The sequence below is a fragment of the Erinaceus europaeus genome, chromosome 5 (assembly GCF_950295315.1).
Source record: "Erinaceus europaeus chromosome 5, mEriEur2.1, whole genome shotgun sequence".
NCBI lineage: Eukaryota > Metazoa > Chordata > Mammalia > Eulipotyphla > Erinaceidae > Erinaceus > Erinaceus europaeus.
This window is the reverse complement of record NC_080166.1, coordinates 23,344,823-23,368,573: the sequence shown is the minus strand read 5'-3', so window position 1 is coordinate 23,368,573 and position 23,751 is coordinate 23,344,823. Positions and strand designations below refer to the sequence as shown.

At 37.8% G+C, this 23,751-nt stretch overlaps 1 protein-coding gene across 5 annotated transcripts in view; it reads left to right on the top strand.

The window, feature by feature from the left end:
• The window catches only part of CDH12 (cadherin 12), a 1,156,262-nt gene that overhangs the window by 892,456 nt on the left and 240,055 nt on the right, over positions 1-23,751 (top strand). For all 5 annotated transcript variants that reach the window (XM_060191184.1, XM_060191183.1, XM_060191185.1 and 2 more), the window contains one exon: positions 10,335-10,629. In XM_060191184.1, the coding sequence (XP_060047167.1) occupies positions 10,335-10,629 (295 nt within the window). The remainder of the gene's footprint in view (positions 1-10,334; positions 10,630-23,751) is intronic.

The window sequence follows — 23,751 nt, the reverse complement described above, 5'->3', positions numbered from 1 at the left end:
ACAGACAGCAGTCCAAAACAAATGACAGAAAGATGGGAATTTTGATTGGGGGGGGTATATTAGGAAGACCTGAATTGTATAAAGAACTATTCAACTAAATTGGTGCTACTTTAGCAGTTGTAAGAAGATGGATTGAATTAGTAGTATAGAGAACAAATTTTGATTGAAAAACATGGCATTCATATCCACTGCTTAAAGTCAATGCATTAGGGTTCAAGTTCTGCAAAAACAAATTGCTAAGTATGAGGTGCCCTGTTCAATTTATGATGTCATATGTTCCAGGGTGATGCACTGGTTATCTCTCTTACTCTATGTTATTTTCTCTTTAATAAACATATCTCTGTCTCTCTCCTTCTCTGTCACTTCCATCCCTCTCAGTTTCTTTCTATCTTTATCCAATAAATAAAGATAATTTTTTAATGTTTAAAAAAACAAAAGAAAAAGGGAGGATTGGTTAAAAGTTTGTGCAACAGTTTATGTAACAGACATTAAGGACTGATGCTTGAAAGCCCCAGGTTCTATTCTTGCTAGCAACATAAGTCAGAACTGGTAGTTTAGTTGAAAATAAATGAAATGGAGGAGGAGAAGGAGGAGGGGGAAGAAAAAGAAGGGGAGGGAAGATATAAAGGAAAGAGAAAAAACAGAAGGAAGAGGCTGAAGGGATGGAGAGAAGGAGTGAAGAGGGAGAAACAGCAAGGTATATATAACAAAACACCACTCCACTGTTTATGGAGTAACCCCCTTCAATTCCATGGCTCTCCTTCACACAGAGGAAGACAAATACTCTAATCCCTGAGTTATCTTCTTCTGACCCCCTGGCATTTAAGTATAGAATGAGCCATATAAATCCATTTAGTACTTTGTAAAATAGTCATATTTGAATCACCCATAAAATTCAGCTTTTTTCTGAAATAGTAATTCTGTTACTGACAATTTGATAAGACTAGTTAATTTTATGGGGAGACTTTATGAAGAAAAAAAAAAGGATGTACAGCTTTGGAAATGGAAGGGATTATTTATCCTTCTCCTTCCATGTTTTTCCAACTATACACAGGCATTGAGCCAATAATGTCTCCAATGTTTTTAGACATGTCTATTAATATACCATTGACAGTCCTTAATGATATATCCTGAGTGAACTAAAGTTGTAAAATATGAATAGCCATCCAGGTTGTATTCAGGAAAAATAAAAAACAGAAAAATGAAAGAAAACAATGGGTGACTACCTTTTTTTTTTTCTTCTTATCTCTAGTAGGATATATAATATACCCTGGCATATCAACTTCTATTTCCTCTAAACATTGCAAATAGTCTTTGTTCTCCTTTGCTCTTTTTGGCATATCTCTGGGGAAGTATGGGCCTTTCTTTGAAATGAATTTTTCTTTTGTTAAGTAGAGAGTGAAATATTTCCAGAAGATAAATAGCTTTTGGGTCTGTAACCCATGCAGAAGAGTTCTCAGCTGGCATTGGGCTGTTAAAGGGAATCCCCAGTCTTGTGAAGTGTTATTCCTCTGGCTCCAAGGGTAACAATCAAGCTAGGAAGAACAAATGAATCTCCTTGGGCAACAGATTGGAATAGAATGTTAAATGTGCTTGGGCATTCAGTGAGTTCAAAGAGAGAGTGCTCTCAAGTGTTTGAGAGCAATTTTGCATGATAACATTACACAAGCAGAGTGATAGATCATCTAGGATGTGGCCTCCCTTTGTCTACAGACAAAATTAGGCTTAAACAAAGTCTAATGATGACTGTAGCTAATACAGTGGCCACTGTGAAGTTTCAGAGAGCAGTATAAACAGTAAGAGGAAATTAAGCAGGTACAGAGATAGAACACTAGTTTGTAAGTTCAGTGTTTTACAGAGTTCCGTATCTTACAGTGTGCTTGCTTATGCATCCAGTTGTAGCAGATGTGTACATTCAGGGAATATTGCAAAAACAGTTTATTTGGTTTTGTTTTTTTTTTTTTTTGGTAGACCATGACATTATTCTAGCAGCAGAAATTTATCCAGAATATTTTCATATGCCGGGCTAGCTTTGCGGGCGGGAGAAGACCAGGGACTCATGGCTGAGCTGGGAACGCAGTTCAATCTTTATTGACTAGCGGGGGATGCAGTTCAACAATCTAATCTCTAATCATAATCCTGTCCTTATATATCTCCTGAGGTGGAAGTGTCAGGTTGGAAGAGGATGTATGTAGGATAAGGGGTGGGGAGAAGGAAAAAGCACGAAGGAATGAACCAGTGGGGATTAAACCAGTGAGAACAAAAAAATGATTATGTGAATAGACCACAAGCAATGCAACAGAAAGGGTCTTGGAAGCAGAATTTAGAAGCAGACCCACATTCATACTCATATTTGTCAATTTAGCTGAATGAATCTTACACACATATCCGGAGATGACTCACCTAGTAGAGTGCATATTGCACAAAGTGAGCAGATTCATCCAGAATATTTTCCTACTCCCATTGGCCAGTTTAGCTGAATGAGTCCCACATGTATATGAAGATGACTAACCTAGCAGAATACATATTTTGCCTTGAAAGAGGTTTCAGGCTCTACTACTCAGTCTACATGGGAGCAATGGCAATAGAGTAAGCTTAGTGCAAGGAGCCTCTCTCCCTCAGTCAGTCGATAAATCAATCACTCACTCAATCAGTCAATCAATAAATAAATATTTGACATAAGATGTTGTCTTGTAGCAGGGCAGGCAGTGGTGCATCTAGTTAAGCACACATACTACAAATCTTAAGGACCATGTAAGGATCTGGGTTCGAATACCAGCTCCCCACTTGCTGGAGGTATACTTCAGGAGCAGTGAAGCAGATAAAGGTGCCTGTCTTCCTTTCTGCCTTCCCCTCTCTCTCAGTTTCTCTCTGTTCTATCCAATAAAATGAAAACTATGGCTGCCAGGAGCAGTGGATCCTTATTGCTGGCATCCTCCCACAATAACCCCAGAAGAAGAAAATTTAAAAGACAGCAGTGAATGTATACATGCTTCAGTCCCCAGTTAAAGAAAAAAAACTCTATCTAGATATAGATATGCAAATATCACTTGATATATGCTTATCATATAGCAATATTTATCATACATTTGTAAGTATACCTTTTTCAAGGTTGTTGAAATAAAGCAATTTAAGAGTTGAATCAGAGAAAACCTTCAGTTCATAGATACTTAAAGCTTAAGACATTATCAAGTAAAAAGCTGGGGAAATATATATATATATATGTATATATATATATATATATATATATACATATATATATATATGATACATGTAGGAAAATTGAACATGGAATAATTATTTAGTGATAATTTTATTTATTTATTTTTTTGCCTCAAGGATTATTGCTGGGGCTCAGAACCTACACTACAAATCCACTGGTCCTGGAGGACATTTTTTTCCCTTTTGTTGCCCTTGTTATTTTATTGTTGTTGTTGTTATTGTTGTAGTTATTGCTGTCACTGTTGTTGGATAGGACAGAGAGAAATCGAGAGAGGAGGGGAAGACAGAGATAAGGAGAGAAAGATAGACACCTGCAGAGCTGCTTCACTGCTTGTGAAGTGACTTCCCCTGCATCTTTGTGTGTTTCATTGGATTATAGTAGAGACTTCAAAAAAAAAAGTGGTGTGAAATCAGACTGGAAAGGAAAAGGTAAACTTGTACACTATAATCATTTATAGTCTTTGTTTTAAAATATTAATATTTCAGAATATGACTTTGATTAAAATGGCGGTAATGAATTCAAATGTAAAAAGTGCATACTTGTTGAAACAGTAAATTGTTTTTTTTATTTTTTATTTTTTAATTTATAAAAAGAAACATTGACAAAACCATAGGATAGGAGGGGTACAACTCCACACAATTCCCATCACCAGATCTCTGTATCCCATCCCCTTCCCTGATAGCTACCCTATTCTTTGTCCCTCTGGGTGTATGGACCCAAGGTCATTGTGGGATGCAGAAGGTGGAAGGTCTGGCTTCTGTAATTGCTTCCCCACTGAACATGGGCAATGACAGGTCGATCCATACTCCCAGCCTGACTCTCTCTTTCCCTAGTGGGGCGGGGTTCTGCGGAATTGGAGCTCCAGGAGACATTGGTGGGGTTGTCTATCCAGGGAATCATGCTAACATCTGGAACCTGGTGGCTGCAAAGAGAGTTAGCATACTGCTGTTTTTATAAAGACTTTATCACTCTGGATTCACTTTTCAGAGAGAGAGAGGGAGGAGAGAGAGAGAGAGAGAGAGAGAGAGAGAGAGGGAGAGAGAGAAACACCATAGTTGTGATGACTCAAGTCTGGGTTGTATGTATAGCAAAGCAGATACACTATCTAGAAGAGGAGTCTTGTGGACCCAGTAAATTGTTTAGAAATCAGGTTATAGTAAAGCATGTGATCTACCATAGTACTTATGGACAAGTGAATAGTAAACGAATTTGGAGCTATATACAATGGCTTAAGTATATATGGAACACATTTTTGTTAGTTTTCAGCAAAGCTACCCTTTCACTCATAAATTCCTCCTCTCAGCATACCCCATGCTCTTCTCATGCCTAATAGCTACCCCTAGCCTCCTATCCAGGCAAATACCAAATGAATATAAAAATCACATCTGGGTGTAGTAATCTGAAAAACATTTTCCACTTTATGTGCACTTTTCAACCCAGAGAAAATAAAAATAAATTCCCTTTTTAGAGTGTGTGCAGGAGCTTCTAAAATATAATCAGATGCATGCTAGTAAACCTTTTAGATGAGCTTTCTAAAAACTTTGTGGCACAGAGATTCAGATGCTTTTACATTCCGCACTAGTCCTGTGTGTCTTTTTTTAAGTCTCTCTTGGCATCTCATTTTCACGCTCGATCTGAGATAACTTGGAAAACACCAGCAAATAACACCACTTCCACAAAACAACTTCCTGGACAGTGTATTCTTCCGCATCCATCATTTATAGAAAATGTCTCCGGGAGAAAGTTTATTTTAAATGTCAATAGTAAGCCATGATATTCCTGGTGCCAACTCTTTATATTAGGAAATACAGTCAGCATCTACTCAAAACCAGCTTATTTTACAATAATAATTTAAGTAGGGGTAATGTTTGCTTTCCTGTTTTGTGATGGATTTGAAAAAAAGTATATTCTGTGGAATTATGAATTTGCTATGTATGTAGCTTAAAGTTCCCATATAAAATGATTTTGTGTGGGTTTTCGTAATAAACACAACCCAAAGATTAATTGAAGCAAGCAAGTCCTCTTTCTAGAAACTTCCTCTTTATTTATGCAAATAGCACTAGGAAATAATTTGCAGTGTAAGCTAAAGTCCAGTCTGACCTGACTACTGAAAGATTTAAGAAAATATATTTTTTCTAAAGAAATAAATGGGGTAATTCACATCTTATTTGACTCATATAAATGATTATATTTTGATCTTGAAATCTATCTACTTATTAAGCAACTTAGAAGCAGAACCTGTACATATTATTGATCACGTTGCTTATAAAAGGATAAATGATCCCTATCGGATTCCAAATTCATGGATGACATCTTCACACAAGATATTAAAGAATAACCTGGGGCAGATGCTAAATTCTTAATCTAGTGGGTAGAATGCATGTCTTTTATGTGTGAGTCTTTGATTTTATTTATTTATTTATTTTTGGCTCTACTTGGGAACAACAAGGGTGTGATGGGTAAAGTGCCTTTGATGAAAGAGTAGTGTTTGGGTCTCTATCTCCCTCCTTCCCCCCTCTCTCTTTCTCCCTCTCCCTCCCTCATAAAATATATAAAATAAAAAAGTAGACTAAGAAGGTAGTTTACTCTTGTGAGAGAGTGCAAGCAAAAGACCGTGGAATTCATCCCCAGATACTGCATTGGAGAAAAAAACAAACAAAACAAGAATTCAAGGATTTCAAGCAATACAGAAAAATGGATATAGAATGCCCTTAATAAAAATGTTAACTGTTTAATATCTATTGTATATTAATATATATATTAATACATATCTTATATATGTATATATAAGAAAAATACATGTGCACCCATATTTATATATTATAATCATATATTTACATATATTCATTTCTATACAATTTTATAATAATGCATCAAATTGTAAAGTGATTTATATTTAGGTAAAATAAAGAGGGTTTTCATTTTAGCTTATTTCATCTTCCAGAGTATTTTTTATGTGTTATAAAGAAAATTCTTTAACTTGCAACATCAGGCCAATGTCATTACTTAATATTAGAATTGACAGAAAGAACATCCATGCTTTGAACTGGTCGCCTGTGTGTCTGACTCAATCATGGCACAGCTTATTTTAAATATTGCCAATCAGTTCAGGCTATAAAGTGTATAAGATATTTTAGGCTATTAACATGCAATGAACTGCTATAAAAATTCTAATCCTCTCTAGAGTTTTACATTAATCGACTACATATCTAGTTCAGAAATTTAATGCATTTTTTACATTTCTTCTGAAGGTTTAATCTTAGCAAAACTCTGCTTCAGTGTTGAAGGAGAAAGTAAGAAAAAGTTAGGCATAGCAATAACAATTTAATTTTGATCTTGGATAGAACTACAAACACATTTGCTTTTTCATTCTTAGGACACTTTGGGAAGAAAACTTCTGATTTTTTTCTAAATAAAATCATATATATATGGCAATTTTATTTGAATAAAAATTTGAAAATCTATTTAGAATTTTCTCTGAGGTTCCATGGAATTTCCAGGTATTTTTGAGCCATTGGTGAGTGAATCTATTTTATATAATTTCTGCTTTTGTACTAAGATCTTCCCATCTCATATATTTATATATATTTGAAATGCAAAAGCAGTATTTTAATAGTGAAGTTTAAATGTTTAATTTGAAATTGCAACGTTCATATTACATTTGTCTATAGATTGATTATTTTGCTTGCAACCTGCTATGCCTTGAAGCAATTGAAATATTTAGAGTTTTTCCTTGTAGTTTATAAAAATTATGGAAATGTTTAAACAAAAATGTTTACATGTTTATTACGTTATCTTTTAATCAGATCATTACCCAGGTAGAAACCCTTGGATTATGCTGTTATCAAATATACTTTCAGAGAAAAAAAAAGTGAAAGCAGATTCACAATTTGTATAAATTCAGTTAGTTACAATAATTTGAAAGATGGCATTACTTTTTTCATGTATTTTAGTTAACTAATTACTTTCTTTTTAAAGATTTATTTATAATATAAAAATATCAACAAGACCATAGGATAAGAGGGGTAAAATTCCACACAGTTTCCAACCACCAGAGTTTCACATCCCATCCCCTCCATTGGAAGCTTTCCTATTTATCCGTCTGGAAGCATGGAACCAGGATCATTATGGGGTGCATAGGGTGAAAGGTCTGGCTTCTGTAATTGCCTCCTGGCTGAACATGGGCATTGACAGGTAGATCCATACTCCCAACTGGTCTCTGTCTTACCCTAGTGGGGTAGGAGTCTGGAGAGGTGGGAATCCAGGACATATTGGTGAGGTCCTCTGCCCAGGAAAGTCAGATTGGTGTCATGGTATCATCTGTAACTTGTTGGCTGAGAAGCATTAGATATAAAGCAGAACAAATTGTTTAATAATCAGGAACCTAAAGGTACGAGTATAGCAGGTGATATTTGGGGTACTAGCATGTAAAATTTTAAGAGTAAAGGTGTTCAGTTTGTATTTACTGTTTTTTTTTTTTGTAGTTTAATTTTACTAGAACACAAGTCTATACTTGCTAAGAGGTATTTATGTAATTTAAAATAGTATTCAAAGACTTATCTCTGTGTTGAAACACTGAAGATAACACATGTCATTCTTACCCAGAGGTTTCTTTTGGGGAAACTCTTCCTATAAACAAAGCTGCAAAAGTTTAGTGTGCTTCTTGACTGATATGCTAGCTGGAATGAACTTTAAAAACAAATATTTTTATTTGTTTTAGTTTAATGAGGAAGATATATAGGGAATGACATAGAGAGGAAGACCAGAGCACTACTTAGCACTGGCTCCTGGTAGTGCTGAGGATTGAATCTGGGATCTTAGAGCCTCAGGCATGAGAGTCTTTTGCATAACCATTATGCTGTCTCCCCAGCCATTCAATAAACTTTTAAATATAAAAGCTTGTATTCTAAAACTATGTGACTAAATACAAATAAAATATTGTTAAATATAGCTGCTAAGCAAATGCCCTCAGAGGACTAGATGTTAGTTTATATACTAATATAATAAAAATAAAATAGTTGATAAGTATTTTGGTTAATTTACATTACTGTAATTTCACTATTTCCTTAATTTCATTGATTATTGGACTCTTCTTTAAAATTATTATCCTGAGGAATCGGGCAGTATCGCAGCGAGTTAAGCGCACATGGAGCAAAGTGCAAAGACCAGCATAAGTATCCTGGTTCCAGCCCCTGGCTCCCTACCTGCAGGGGAGTCTTCACAGGTCTGCAGGTGTCTGTCTTTCTCTCCCCCTCTCTGTCTTCCCTTCCTCTCTCCGTTTCTCTCTGTCCTATCTAACAATGATGACAACAATAATAACTACAACAATAAAAGAACAAAGGCAACAAAAGAGAATAACAAAAATTAATATCCTGAATAAAATCTGATTTAAAAATCACTGACTTACAGTAACATAGTGATTATTATTTTGTTGTTCTTTTATGCTATTATGTATATATTATTCCATATTATAATTAATTAGATTATAGATGTGCTGATCTCTAATCAAATTAGCAATATTGCACACTTTTCTATGTTTTTAGATGTCAAATATATAGGACAAAAAGAGACAATTTCCCTGTGCACTGAAAGGTTAATCAAAGAGGGCACCAATGATTTGACCTAGTAACATGCAGAACTACTTGCAAGGCAGTCAATTTTATTATTTAACTTATTTTAGTTTATTTATTTATTAATGAGAAGGATAGGAGGAGAGAGAGAAAGAACCAGATATCACTCTAGTACATGTGCTGCCAGGGATTGGACTCAGTACCTCATGTTTGAGAGTCCAAGGCTTTATTCACGGCACCATCTCCCAGACCATGAGGGAGTCCATTCTAAATGAGACACTTTACACTACACAAATAAAATGTGTTTCTAATGAAACGGATGTGTGACACTTTCCTATCAAGTGAAAGACTCAATATGTTTAGAGTTCTCTTTTGAGAGAATAAGCTTTGGTATTATGAACTAAATTATTTTTGTGACAACATTAGTTAAAGATGAAAAGAAATAGCATACTTAAAACCTGTGCATTAGCTTTGTGGATATTTTAACCTCCCCAAAAGATACAAAAAGTAAATGAAAAATATATACAAATTATATATAGACTATAAAAATGGCAAGTCAAGTAAATTGAAAATAATGGAAATGATGAAATTTCTTGGAAATTAGTATGTGAATGTTCACTAGATATGTATTCAACTTTCCCAGGTACCTATTTTTTATATTTCTTTATTGGAGATTAATGGTGTACAGTCAACAGTAAATACAATAGTTTGTACACGTGTGACATTTCGCAGATTTCTATATAAGAATTCAACCCCTACTAGGTCCTCCTCTGCCATCATGTTTCAGGATCTGAACCATGTATCTATTTTTTATGCTAAAATGTTAAAGAAGTAACTTGGGTCCACATGCATATTAGCTGTCAGGCTCAGGCAAAAATTAATAAAGTCATGGGCCCTTTGAAATATACCTAAAATAGACCTACTAGCTATTTCCAAAACAGAGACCTCAAATTATTCCTCTGCAATATTCCAGCCTTTAGGTTCATGATTGGTCAACAATTTGTTCTGTTTTATATCTTAACTCTTTTTTCAGCCACCAGGTTCCAGATGCTACCATGATGACAACTGAACTTCTCTGGGCAGACAATCTCACTGAGGTGTCCTGGAGCCCCACTTCCCCAGAACCCCGCCCCACTAGGTAGAGAGAGAGAGACTGGGAATATGGATCGACCTGTCAATGCCCATGTTCAGCGGGGAAGCAATTACAGAAGCCTTCCACCTTCTGCACCCCATAATGACCCTGGGTCCATACTCCCAGAGGGATAAAGAATAGGAAAGCCTTCAAGGGAGGCAATGTTATATGGAATTCTGCTGGTGGGAATTGTGTGGAGTTGTACTCCTATGGACTTGTTAATATTTCCACTTTCTAAATAAAAATTAAAAACCAAAGAAAAGAATATATCTTAAAAATTCATAAAAAACATAAAGTATTTGTTGAAGTTTTTGATAAAAGTTTACAGTGCAAATATGCCTTTCTAAAACATAGGGTCATTTTTAATGACGCTTTTCTTTTTCTCTCTGCTTTTCTCTCCCTTCCAAAGCTCCATTCTGACTTAGACAAGGGAGAGGGCACTGTCAAATATACCTTGTCAGGAGATGGTGCTGGCACTGTGTTCACCATTGATGAAACCACGGGGGACATCCATGCAATAAGGAGCCTGGATCGAGAAGAAAAACCTTTCTACACACTTCGTGCTCAGGCTGTGGACATAGAAACCAGTAAGCCCCTGGAGCCAGAGTCAGAATTCATCATCAAAGTCCAGGATATTAATGACAACGAGCCAAAGTTTTTGGATGGACCTTATGTCGCCAGTGTTCCAGAGATGTCTCCAGTGGGTGAGTAGGCAAATCAAAATTCTATCATAAGATGTGAAGCTTTTTTCAATGCTTATACTTCACAGCCTGACATATATACCATATCTGCAACCCAAAATAGTGTTCATCCATCTTAAAGGTACAACTGTTTTCATCTGTAGTTAAATGACAGTGCTCAAGATAATACTCAAAATACCAAATACCCAATACCAAATACCCACTAAATCTCAACTAAGCATTCTTGTTTCAGAGTGAATTATTCAGAATACACTTCGCATCTGAATCTGGACGTGTCCAGAAAGTGTATGATTTCCTTTGTAAATACAAGTATGTCAGAAGAGTTATGATATCAATCTATACAGAAAGCACATACCTTTAGTGGCGGTATAGTGTAATCATCATTCTTTTTTAATTTTTTATTATTATTTACTTTCCCTTTTGTTGCCCTTTTTATTGTTGTTGTAGTTATTATTGTTGTTGGTGTCGTCGTTGCTAGATAGGACAGAGAGAAATGGAGAGAGGAGGGAAAGACAGAAGGGGAGAGAAAGATAGTCACCTGCAGACCTGCGTCACCGCCTGTGAAGTGGCCCTCCTGCAGGTGGGGAGCCGGGGGCTTGAACCGGGATCCTTACGCCAGTCCTTGCACTTCATGCCACCTGCGCTTAACCCATTGTGCTACTGCCCGAACCCCCACCATCATTCTTAATAATCTGCATTTACTATCAACTGACATCCCTGGTCCCCACTGCATTGAAGGAAATTTCGTTGTTGTGATCTATTTCATTCTCTTCCCTTTATCTAAAGCAAACAAACCTAAATCCCAATATGTCAATTGTCAACCTAAATTTGAGAAGTTCAATAGTATGACAGATGAGACCTAAGAGGGTGGGTGGTAGTCTCCTGGCTGGGTGCATATGATGTACTAAGCTAGGACCTGGGTTCAAGTCCCTATTCCCCACCTGCAGTGAAAAGCTTCACAACAAGCTACAAGGAAACATACTGCAGGTATTTGTTCCCTCTTTATTTATTTACTTGTTTATTTGCCTCCAGGCTTATCGCTGGTGCTCAGTGATGACACTATGAATCCACTGCTCCTGGAGGCATTTTCCTTTTTTTTTTTTTAATAGGATAAGACAGAGAGAAACTGAGAAAGGAAAGGGAGATAGAGAAGGAGAGAGAAAGACACCTGCAGACCTGCTTCATCGCTTGTGAAGTGACCCCCCCCCCCCCCCCCCCCCCGTCCACCTCAGATGGGAAGCTGGGAGTTTGAATTGAGTTCCTTGAGCAGCTTGGTCCTTGTGCTTCATAATGTGTGTGCCACTTCCCCTTTGTTTTCCTTTCTATCTCTCCTTACCCCCTCTCAATGTATCTCTCTCTATCCAAAATAAACAAGTAAAAATATTTGTAAAAAATGAGAACCCAAGGTTCCCTATCTAAAAGGAAGAAGTTTCATGAGCCATGAAACTGTTCTGCAGGTGTCAATCTTTCTCTTTTTCTATCTCCCCCTACCCTCAGACCTTCTCTCTATTTTCTCAAATGAAATAGAAAGTAAAAAAAAAAAAAATGCCACCATGAGTGGTGACTTCATAGTGGTGGCAATAAAAAGTAATAAAAAATTATAAAATTAAAAAGACCAGAGTTAAAGATTTCAGGTTCAGTGATAGTGTTGGTGACAAATTTTTACCCCACAAACACCATTGCCAAACCTTTAATTTATTTCTAAATAACTTCTGTTTTCTAGCACATTTATTATAGAAAACCACTCATCACTTTTAGGTTGCATCTGGAAACTCTTACAATTCTTTTTTTTTTAAATTTTTATTTATTTATTCCCTCTTGTAGCCCTTGTTGTTTAATTGTAGTAGTTGTTATTGATGTCATCGTTGTGAGATAGGACAGAGAGAAATGGAGAAAGGAGAAGACAGAAAGGGGGAGAGAAAGAGAGACACCTGCAGACCTGCTTCACCGCCTGTGAAGTGACTCCCTTTGCAGGTGGGGAGCCGGGGACTCGAACCGGGATCCTTACGCTGGTCCTTGCACTTTGCACCACCTGCGCTTAACCTGCTGTGCTACCGCCCAACTCCCAACTTGTTGTATGCTTTACATTGGGTTCTAGTTCTCCCCCGCCAAGAGAATTGGATCAGTCCTGCTAATTTCGCGGGCCCGCTTGGCCCCGCCCCAAGGAACCCCGGGAGAGGGTTCCTGAGTTCCAGAGAGAGAGTTGGAGAGTTCCACAGTTGGAGAGTTGAAGAGTTGCAGAGGGCCAGAGGTCCAGAGTTACAGAGTAAGAGAGAGTGCTTGCGCCGCTGCAAAGAGACAGCAGAGTTCTGTTTGGTGATTAGTTTGTCTTAGTTTATGAATCATTGTTCCTGAATAAAGAAATACAGCTTCCCTGCCCAACCATTGTCTCCGCGTCTCTGTTACCTGCCCGTGAAGCAAGACCAGCCAGCTAGAGCCTCCGAATTTTAACAAAACCAACTCTTACAATTCATTTGTGAGTCACAGATAATGTTTCCTAAATCTGATGATCCTCAGAGAGTTTCTGCTGCTGTTGCAACTATCCCAAACAGGCAAGGAAGATGGTACAGGCTCCCCCAAGGGCAAAAGCAGGTTAGTAGATGTAGGAGTTGTCACATCAATTTACTACCAAGTCATTTGAAATTGTTGCTGTGACCTTAGCAAGCATTCAAAGACCAGATCGCCTTCATGGCCTGAGAAATCAGTTCCGAATAATTCTTTTAATTTTAAATTTTTATCGTGTGATTTCTGGAACTCGAGAAGGAAGAACTTGATTCATTTTTCAGCTACATTCCTGAGGTGCCTCTTCTTTTTTTTTTTTAAATTTTTTATTTAAGAAAGGATTAATGAACAAAAACATAAGGTAGGAGGGTACAGCTCCACACAATTCCCACCACCCAATCTTCATAACCCACCCCCTCCCATGATAGCTTTCCCATTCTCTAGCCCTCTGGGAGCATGGACCCAGGGTCACTGAGGGTTGCAGAAGGTAGAAGGTCTGGCTTCTGTAATTGCTTCCCCGCTGAGCATGGGCGTTGACTGGTCGGTCCATACTCCCAGTCTGCCTCTCTTTTTCCCTAGTAGGGTGGGTCTCTGGGGAAGCTGAGCTCCAGGACACGTTGGTGGGGTCTTCAATCCAGGGAAGCCTGGCCAGCATCCTGGTGGCATCTGGAACCTGGTGATTGAAAAGAGAGTTAACATACGAAGCCAAACAATTTGTTGAGCAATCATGGATCCCAAGCTTGGAAGAGTGGAGAGGAAGTGTTAGGGAGGTACTCACTGCAAACTCTAGTGTACTACTGCTTTCAGGTATATATTTTGCAGTAGTTTATGGATACGTGTGGACATAAGCTCTCTCTCATAGAAACTGGAGGCATCACACTCCCAGACCTTAAACTATATTATAAAACCATCATCATCAAAACAGCATGATACTGGAACAAAAATAGGCACACAGACCAGTGGAACAGAATTGAAAGCCCAGAAGTAAATCCCAACACCTATGGGCATCTAATCTTTGATAAGGGGGCCCAAAGGATTAAATGGAAAAAGGAGGCTCTCTTCAATAAATGGTGCTGGGAAAACTGGGTTGAAACATGCAGAAGAATGATATTGAACCACTTTATCTCACCAGAAACAAAAATCAACTCCAAATGGATCAAAGACCTAGATGTCAGACCAGAAACAATCAAATACTTAGAGGAAAACTTTGGTAAAACACTTTCCCACCTACACCTCAAGGACAACTTTGATGAATCAAACCCAATTGCAAGGAAGACTAAAGCAGAAACACACCAATGGGACTACATCAAATTGAGGTGCCTCTTCTATGCAGTGTTATGACTGTTAGAGATTGAGAAGTACACTTGCAAAGCAGTGTAGGGTTCATTAGAAAGTAGCCCACTGATACTTTTAAGAAATTCCACAGGGGGAGAAAATTGTAAATAGTATTTGACAAAAACTCAGATTTTTTTTTCTTTTAAGAATACGGCTCTATTTTATAAATAATCATTCAATCATAAATTATTTAACCATGTGATTGTTCCTTGTAAAAAGGAGATGTTTACATGAATACATAAACCTCAACTGACATTTATTATCAAATTTGTATCCTTAAAACACACACACATACACCCCCCCTGAGATATTAGACATTGCAGTTATATGAGTTAAGCATATGTTCTTTGGTACAAATTAGGATAAAGGGAGGGATTTCTGAGCCTTCTATTTGATTCACAACTAGTGCCTGCAGAGGGAAGTAATTCTGGAAAATCAGAAGCATAAGTCAGTGAGGAAACAAGCTGACCTCAACTTCGTGATGTTGGATTAGAATTTTGTTGACTGGTATACCATGAGATAAGCAGAAAGTTCTCTGGAAGAACAGACTCCCTAAAATCTTTCTGTCATCTGCCATTTCTGAAGTTCTTCACTGGTTATACAAGAGACTCCAGTCAATACTTTGTAACACATGCTATGAATTCACTCAGATATTCTTGGACTACCCTTTACATCCTATGCTCTTTTCAAATGCACTCTTAAAATTTTTAAACACTGCTGGAAAATCAAATATAGAAATTAAATATCAGGAGTCGGGCATTAGCGCAGCAGGTTAAGCACAGGTGGTGCAAAGCACAAGGACTGATGTAAGGATCCCAGTTCGAGACCCTGACTCCCCACCTGCAGGGGGTTCACTTCACAGGCAGTGAAGCAGGTCTGCAGATGTCTATCTTTCTTTCCCCTTCTCTGTCTCTCCCACCTTTCTCCATTTCTCTCTGTCCTATGCAATAACAATGAGGCCAATAACAACAATAATAACTACAACAATAAAACAACAAGGGCAACAAAATGGAATAAATAAATAAATATTTAAAAAAGAAATTAAATATATTCCATGCATTACATGTGTCATTTCCCACAAATTTTCCTGTATACTTTTAAATGAAAAACACAGGAGATCCAGTTAGATGTATGTCCTTTGTTGTTTCTGCTTTTTATCTGACCACATCTAAAGCTAATACCAAACTGTAAGGCTTCCAGAAGACATGTGTATGTTCCTAGTGAATATGAAACCCACTCACAAACATACCCTTCTTACCATAAGGAAGTGGTTAACTGCTCTAAAGTCATGTTGTCCCCAGTTTTTGTTCCCTTCTGTTTTTCCTTTCCCACATACCTTCTATGCAATTTATGTCTCTCTGATCTTCCCTGGTTTATCTAAATAGTTACTGTGCATTAGGAAGTGGAATGCCTCATTAGAACCACATTAGGAATAGAGCTGTCGTTGCTATACGTCTCAATATCAGTTTTGTTTTTCTTTTTAAAATTTTATTAACATTTATTTATTATAGAGACAGCTAGAAATTGAGAGGGAAGGGAGTTATGTAGAGGGAGAGACAGAGAGACACCTGTAATACTGCTTCACAGCCAGAAATTGAGAGGGAAGGGAGTGATGGGGAGGGAGAGATAGAGATACACTTGAAATACTGCTTCACCACTCACAAAGCCTAACTCCTGCAGGTGGAGACTGGAAGCTTAAACCCAGGTCCTTTTGCACTGTAACATGTGCCCTCAACAAAGTATGCCACCAAGTCCCTCAAAATCAAGTTTATATACCCAAGTTTGAGGCATTTTCCAGGAAAAGCTATCCATCCATAATTTATAATATTTCTGTTATATTTAAAAACAAAAGAAAAAATATGATAATAATACATATGGCATGGTGTCTTATTTTATAATACAAGAGCGCAAGATATTTTGAACCTTGGGCACAAAGTTTAGTTTGCAAATGTGAACTTAGCAGTAGTGGATGAACCTCTGAAAATACAATCAAAATAAAAGCTATAGCTAAAAAGTAACTAAAGTGAAATTTTTAAAGACTCTAACTATTCCAAGGGAGAATGAACAAGGAAGGTAGAGATTTGAAAGAAAAACTCAATATGTAAGACTCACCACACTGTGAAGTATATTGAGTTTCTGCAAGCTGAAGAATAGCCTAGCGGGTCTATGGATTGTGTGAGGCAAAGGTCACTTTCCTACTATCTTGTGCCACATCCAATATGCCAGGAAAGTAATATTCAGAGACAAAGTGCTTTCAGTCTGACCTAAGGAAATTGCCTAATGATCCAGATATTCCCCAACTCATAGTTACTCCTTGGAGACAAATTTGGACATTATGAATGTAGTCTTAATTCTTTAAGATCACTGGAGTAACAGTGAATTACAGTACTGTGCCTTCTTTAACAGCTGACGATTGTGGATACGCGATTTAAGTTACTTTTCTTTGAGTCCTGAAGTGTTGAACCTCTTTAAATCCCTTTATAGATTTCTACTCTCTCCCTTGGTCTGAGTTAATCTATTTCAGGCATATGATTGGAAAATTCATCATCATGTTGCAGTGATACATTTTAGGGGATGAAGGTTATAAATTATAACATGTTAAATAATACCTATTATTTCCTAAACATAATTACACATCAAGTGGTTCAACTGGAAAAGTCTGTTTCCTGGTTTATGTAATAGTCACAGTAAATTTGTTAAGTGTTGTTTATGGTATATTCTCTACTTCTGTATGGAAAACTCCAGTGTAACAGAAAATAGCAATGACTCTTGGACTTCTAAAACCCTTTGCAATAAACTATATCCCTTTCTAGGATTAATGGCTTCTAAGAAGTCTTTAGGAGTCTTAAATTTAGTTTACAGTATAACTGTTTTAGTTTAGTTGATGTATGAATTTTATTCCACGCTTACTCGTATGCACCTTTATGTTCATAGCTGCATAATTCACGATGACTGAATAGTGGAAGAAACCTAAATGTCCATCAAAGGATGACTAGGTAAAGAAGTCATGAGATAGCAGGTTTGGGAAATGGTGCATTCAACTGATCACAAATATCACAATGTGGAAGAGGCAAGCTTCAAAACCCAGGACTCCATCTTCAGAAAGTTTCACAAGTGGTACAAAAATGATCCAGGTGTTTCTCTTTCTCTCCTTTTCTATCTTCCCTTCTCCCTCACCCATCCCTCCTCCCATTTTTTTTTTTTATCTCTATGGACACACAAAACAAGAGAAGTAAAAAAAAAATTAAAGAGAGTCGGGCTGTAGCGCAGCGGGTTAAGCGCAGGTGGCGCAAAGCACAAGGACCGGCATAAGGATCCTGGTTCAAACCCCGGCTCCCCACCTGCAGGGGCGTCGCTTCACAGGCGGTGAAGCAGGTCTGCAGGTGTCTATCTTTCTCTCCTCCTCTCTGTCTTCCCCTCCTCTCTCCATTTCTCTCTGTCCTATCCAACAACGACAACAACAATAATAGCTACAACAATAAAACAAGGGCAACAAAAGGGAATAAATAAATAAAATAAAATAAATACTTAAAAAAATTTTAAAAAATTAAAAAGAAGCGGTGGTATATATACTGCATGGAGTACTGCTGTGCAATCTAAAAAAAAAAAGTGTTATTGTACCCTTTGGGAGAAAGTGAATGAAACTGGAAGGGATTATTCTTAGTGAAGTAAATAAAGAGATGAAATAAAACAATGGGATAGTTTCATTTCATGGGAGACAGCATAATAGTTATACATGACTTTCATGTCTGAAGCTCATGGATCCTAAGTTCAGTTCCCAACACTGTGACAAGTCATATCTGAGCAGTGTTCTGCTCTAAAAAATAAACATAAAAATAATAATGAAGGGGTTGCTGGGCAGTAGTGCAGCAGGTTAAGGGCACATGGCTTGGAGTGCAAGGACCAGTGTAAGGATCCCAGTTCAAGCCCCCAGTTCCCCACCTGCAGGGGGTCGCTTCAAAGGCAGTGAAGCATGTCTGCAGGTATCTGTCTTTTTTTCCTCCTCTCTGTCTTCCCCTTCTCTCTCAATTTCTCTCTGTCCTATACAACAACAACAGCTATAACAACAATACCACCCACAACAAGAGAGATCTAGCATTGCAGCTGGGTGGTGGCACACCTGGTTAAGTGCACACATTACAATGCTCAAGGACCCAGGTTCAAACCCTTGGTCCCCACCTGTAAGGGGAACCTTTCATGAGTGGTGAAGCAGGGCTGCAGATGTCTCTCTGTCTCTCTCCCTCTGTACCACCTTTCCATATCAATTTCTGTTGGTCTCTATCCAATAAATAAATAAATAAATAAATACATATAATAAAAATAAGAGAGATCTGACATTTATGATGTTCTGTTTTGCTTTTGTCTTTCTGTTGTTGGCTTTGCCTAGTGCCCTGGCTGACCCTCAGTTCTGATACAACATGTTCAATATACTTGTGAGCCACCTCTTTCACCCAGTTTCTAACTTTTTGTTTTTCCTAAGTGATCTTGTTCTCATTATTAAGATTGCTTGCGGACAACCTATCATTGTTATTCTCCCTCCAGACTCCTTGTGGGTGCCCTGATAACTCCATTTCTGGCTTGAAAAATTCTTCACTGATGATTTTTTTTCTTCACTGCCCCACTGTGCTCATCTCTTCAAGGCCCTAAGTCCCAAGGCTGGGCCATCAGCCACACATACATGTTTCCCTCATGGCAAGCCATTTCTAGACCAACACCTCTCTCCATCCTCACTTCATTCAGAACTACTATAGTTCTTCTCTAAATCCCCCATCTCCATTTTTTTTCTTTTCAGGAGAAAAGCCTAGCCTCCTGTACCTCAGTTACACCCTGGAATTAAACTATTCTAGAATATCACCAAGGGGGGGCAGGAGGTGAGGTGTGGTTCTGTTTGAGTCCTAATTGATTTGTGGCATTCCTAAAAGTGATTTCCTCTCTACTTCACTACTCATATGCTTTGATGATTGGTTCTTCATTACTTAGAGTTTCCCTTGTACTTTTTTTTTGAACCCAGTCATATTTTGCTGTCATAGACGAAAGATGACTTAGGATGTGTCAGTAAAGCAAGAATCCATTTTTGCCAACATGCTGATTTCTGAAACATCTTCCCCATGCTGTATCATATCTTTGCTATTCCTGGGACTGACTTTAAAAATACATCTATAGTAAAAGAGGACAGAATTCTATGGCAATGTGTTCTACTCTTGCAGTATGTGGACGTTGAACTTGCTAAGAGTTCGAGTTGTGTGTTTGCTGACTTACTTGACCTCTTTTATGCTTTAGTTTCGATGCCGTGAATAAGAAGTAAAAACAAGTTACTCCCACAGAGCTTGCAAGTAGTTAAGGAAAATGTGGTTGTACCATAAATACCTCAATGCCTGGAATATATATATATTCAAACAGTGGAGATGAATTCCTGTGAGCAATGTGATGGGTGATTCTCAGAAAACTAGCTGGGGATTATGTAATGTGTGGAGGACCTAATTATCTTCCTCCATTTGGTCCCATGTAGTCCCTTACCTCAGGAACATGAGCTTCATATTTACAAATAACTGTCTTTGCTCCAAATGATCCGAAGTTTATTTAAAAACCTAATAGGCTTCTCTTCCAATTTACAATTTCTCCCAGTGCAGTGTGCTCTTTTACCTTAATGTGCGGAGACAAGCTGTTGATTTGTAAGAAACACCAATTATCAGATTGCACTTCGGCTTTACAATCTGCTGTTGTCGCTTTAACACATTTGATGAAGTTGGGCAAGGCCTTGTGATCTCTTAGATGTCAGCAGGGAAGTGTCCACAGAGCACAGCAAGGAAGAACTATTGGGGGGGGGGGGAGGCATAGAGTGTTAAGACTGTGTCCTGGAAGCATTTGATTCTTCTGTTTTTATTAGTGACATAATTGTCCAGGCAATGCTATTGACAGTTTTTGTGTGGCCTTGAGAGAAATGTATGAACAGTTTTAGTGGCAGTGTAGTGTGTCCCTAAACATAAACTTCACTGATAGCTGCTTGAGCAGTCACCAATCAGCAATAAATGTTAAGAATTAACAAGAAACCACCCAATGACTGTAAGCATTAAATCTATGTTAGCAGGAGATGTTTTGTGGCCGCCACTGAGTGGCTCAAAACATTAAACATATTTTCAAAATATTACTCTTTCCCCAGCCTCCAAGTGGCTGTAAATATCAAGTATGTTTTATAAAAACAGTGACTGGCAGGATAGCTATGAACATCATTTTTATTTAATGTTGCCTTCCGGCTGTGGAACTGTTTTTTTTTTTCTTATTTGTATGACTATTTATTTATTTTTTATTTGTATTTGTATTTTGTACACTAAAGCAAGCAAGAGGCTACCTTTGCCCAATTGTCTCTTGCTTTATGAGAGGTGATCCTGGGGAAAATCGACACCAGTCTAAAGCCCCACTGGCTGTAGGAGTTCTCTGAGGTTTAGTTGCTTGTACTCACACTTCACATAGATGGTGGTTACACATTGCAAACTGATCTTTGTTTCTGATTTCCCTGTGTTCTTCATGGAGGCATGAAGATGAAATACAAAGGGATGTTAGTATTAAGGAAACTAAACTCCAGCAATCAGACACTGATGAATTACACCCATCGATCAAGGTCGAAAAAATACTCCAACAAATGAGCTGACTCAAAGACAGGCAGCGTGGCAGGAGTACCACGTTAATGAGCTCTTTAACCTAAGCATGATGAACTATGTCTGGGAATAACTCAGTGTGACAATAGCTGGCAAATCAGAGATGGTGAAGAACACACTACTGTATAAAAATCTCGAGCCAGGAAATAGACAAAGGAATCTATTTATTTTACCCAAATTCACTATGAGAGTGAGGTGGACCATTTGAGTCACTGCAGACATGAGTCTGTTCTATCATGCAGGTATAATAATCCATCACCAATCTAAATAGGTACTCATGTTTTTGTTTGGTGTGTGTGTCTGTGTGTGTGTGTGTGTGTGTGTGTGTGTGTGTGTGTGTGTGTGTGTGTGTGTGCCCGTGTGTGGGGATTTTCCCACTCTGAGTGAGCATTTTCAGATAGAATGAGACAGAAGGAGAAAGGGAAAAATATCACAGCACCAAAGCTTCCCCCAGGGGAATGGAGACAGGGCTCAAAGCCAGGTCACATTCACATCATATCAGACACTTTCCAGATGAACTATCTTGCCAGCCCTCAGTATATTTAGGTTTCTGCAAGATCCAAGAGTTTCCAGATTCTATATTGAGATATTCTAGATGTTTATTCTAGATGTCTGGCCAATCAATCCACATAATTACAGGATACCTATTACCAGACAGTTTAAGTACTTGAAATTGGAAAAGAGATAAAATCTTTGTCCTCAGAAAGCTCTAATTTCAGAAGACCAGTGATGCTTTAGAAAGTAGACCTCTGGGTTAAGTTCATCATACTTGTAGTTTTTATTAGCTTGTCGACACACTTTTCATTTAGTTACACATTATAACGTTTTATATACTGCAATTTCCTAAATGACCATGGAGATCCTGTGGCTTGTAAAGATGTAAATATTTAATATGTAGTTCTTAACATAAAAAAATGTATTGATTCATGAGGTAGTGGACTGGGTTTAGGTAGGAGGTTAAGATAAGATTAACATTGTTTTTTAAAATTTTTTTATTTATAAAAAGGAAACATTGACTAAACCATAGGATAAGAGGGGTACAACTCCACACAATTCCCACCACCAGACTCTGTATCCCATCCCCTTCCCTGATAACTTTCCTATTATTTAACCCTTTGGGAGTATGGAACCAAGGTCACTGTGGGATGCAGAAGATGGAAGGTCTGGCTTCTGTAATTGCTTTCCTGCTGGACATGGGCTTTGACAGGTCAATTCATACTCCCAGCCTGCCTCTTTTTCCCTAGTGGGGAAGGGCTGTGGGGAAGCAGAGCTCCAAGACACATTGGTGGGGTTCTCTGTCCAGGGAAGTCTGGTCAGCATCATGCTAGCATCTGGAACCTGGTGGCTGAAAAGAGAGTTACCATACAAAGTCAAACAGATCGTTGAACAATCATGAACCTAAAGGCTGAAATAGTGTAGATGAAGAGTTGGGTGTTCCTCCATTTTGTAAACAGCTAGTATGCATAGTTTAGTTATATTCCAAAGGGCCTGGGCTATACTAGTTTATTTTTTTTTCCCTGAGCCTGAAATTTGATATGCAGGTGGATCTAAGTTATTGTCTGGGGAGATGATGTCATGGCTGGAAAAAGGACCAGAAAGCTGGATCAAGGAAGAGAGTAGCTCCCTAATATGAGAAAGGGGTATAAATTTTGTTGACTGTAGACCCCATTGATTTGATGTAATCTGGGACCCATATTCAATGCATCTATGAACAGGAAGTGTGTTTACCGTAGAGAATAACTATTTGGGATATTGGAAAAAGCTCACTAACAGATTTATCTCAAGAAATAATTAGGAAAAGTAAAACACAGAGTGTAAAAATGAACTAGGTATGGCCTGTTGCAGGAGCCCAAGGATTATGGTGGTGTGTGGGGGCGGGGGGCTCGGTAGGAGAGTAGGAAGGGCAAGTGAACAACAGGGGAAGAGGACTCTAATTGATGGTGGAAACCATGTGCATGTGCCTATCAGGGGATAATGAGAACATATGAAATATGGCCATGTGGACGCGACTGTCTTGTAAATCATTATGTACCCAACAAAACAATTTTTAAAACATTATTCATCAAATGAGAAAAAGAAGTGACACAAGGAGAGGTAAAAGGATAAGTAGAAACAAACTGGCATAGTCTGTGTGGCCTGGAATAAGATATTGTTATCCAGTTCATCCGAAGAGCAGGGAGATGACTTGATAATGACATAAGTACTCTCTGTAAGTGCTAAAGGTTTATTATGAAGTATTTGTTGCCTCAAACTCAGAGGTCCAGGTTCAATCCCTAACACCACCACCATAAACTGGAGATAAGCAAAGCTCTGAAGGTAGGTTGGTTGGTCTGCTTACCATCTATCTGTCTGTCTGTCTGTCTGTCTGTCTGTCTACCATCTATTATCATCTATCTATCTATTATCTATCTATCTATACATAATCTATCTATATATTATCTATCATCTATCTATATATTATCTATCATCTATTATCTATCTATATATATCATCTATCTATCTATCTATCTATCTATCTATCATCTATCATCTATCTATTATCTATCTATCTATCTATCATCTGTCATATATCCTATCTCCCCTCTCTGGGTCTTTCTCCTTGAAATAAATAGCTTAAATATTTTTTTCAAAA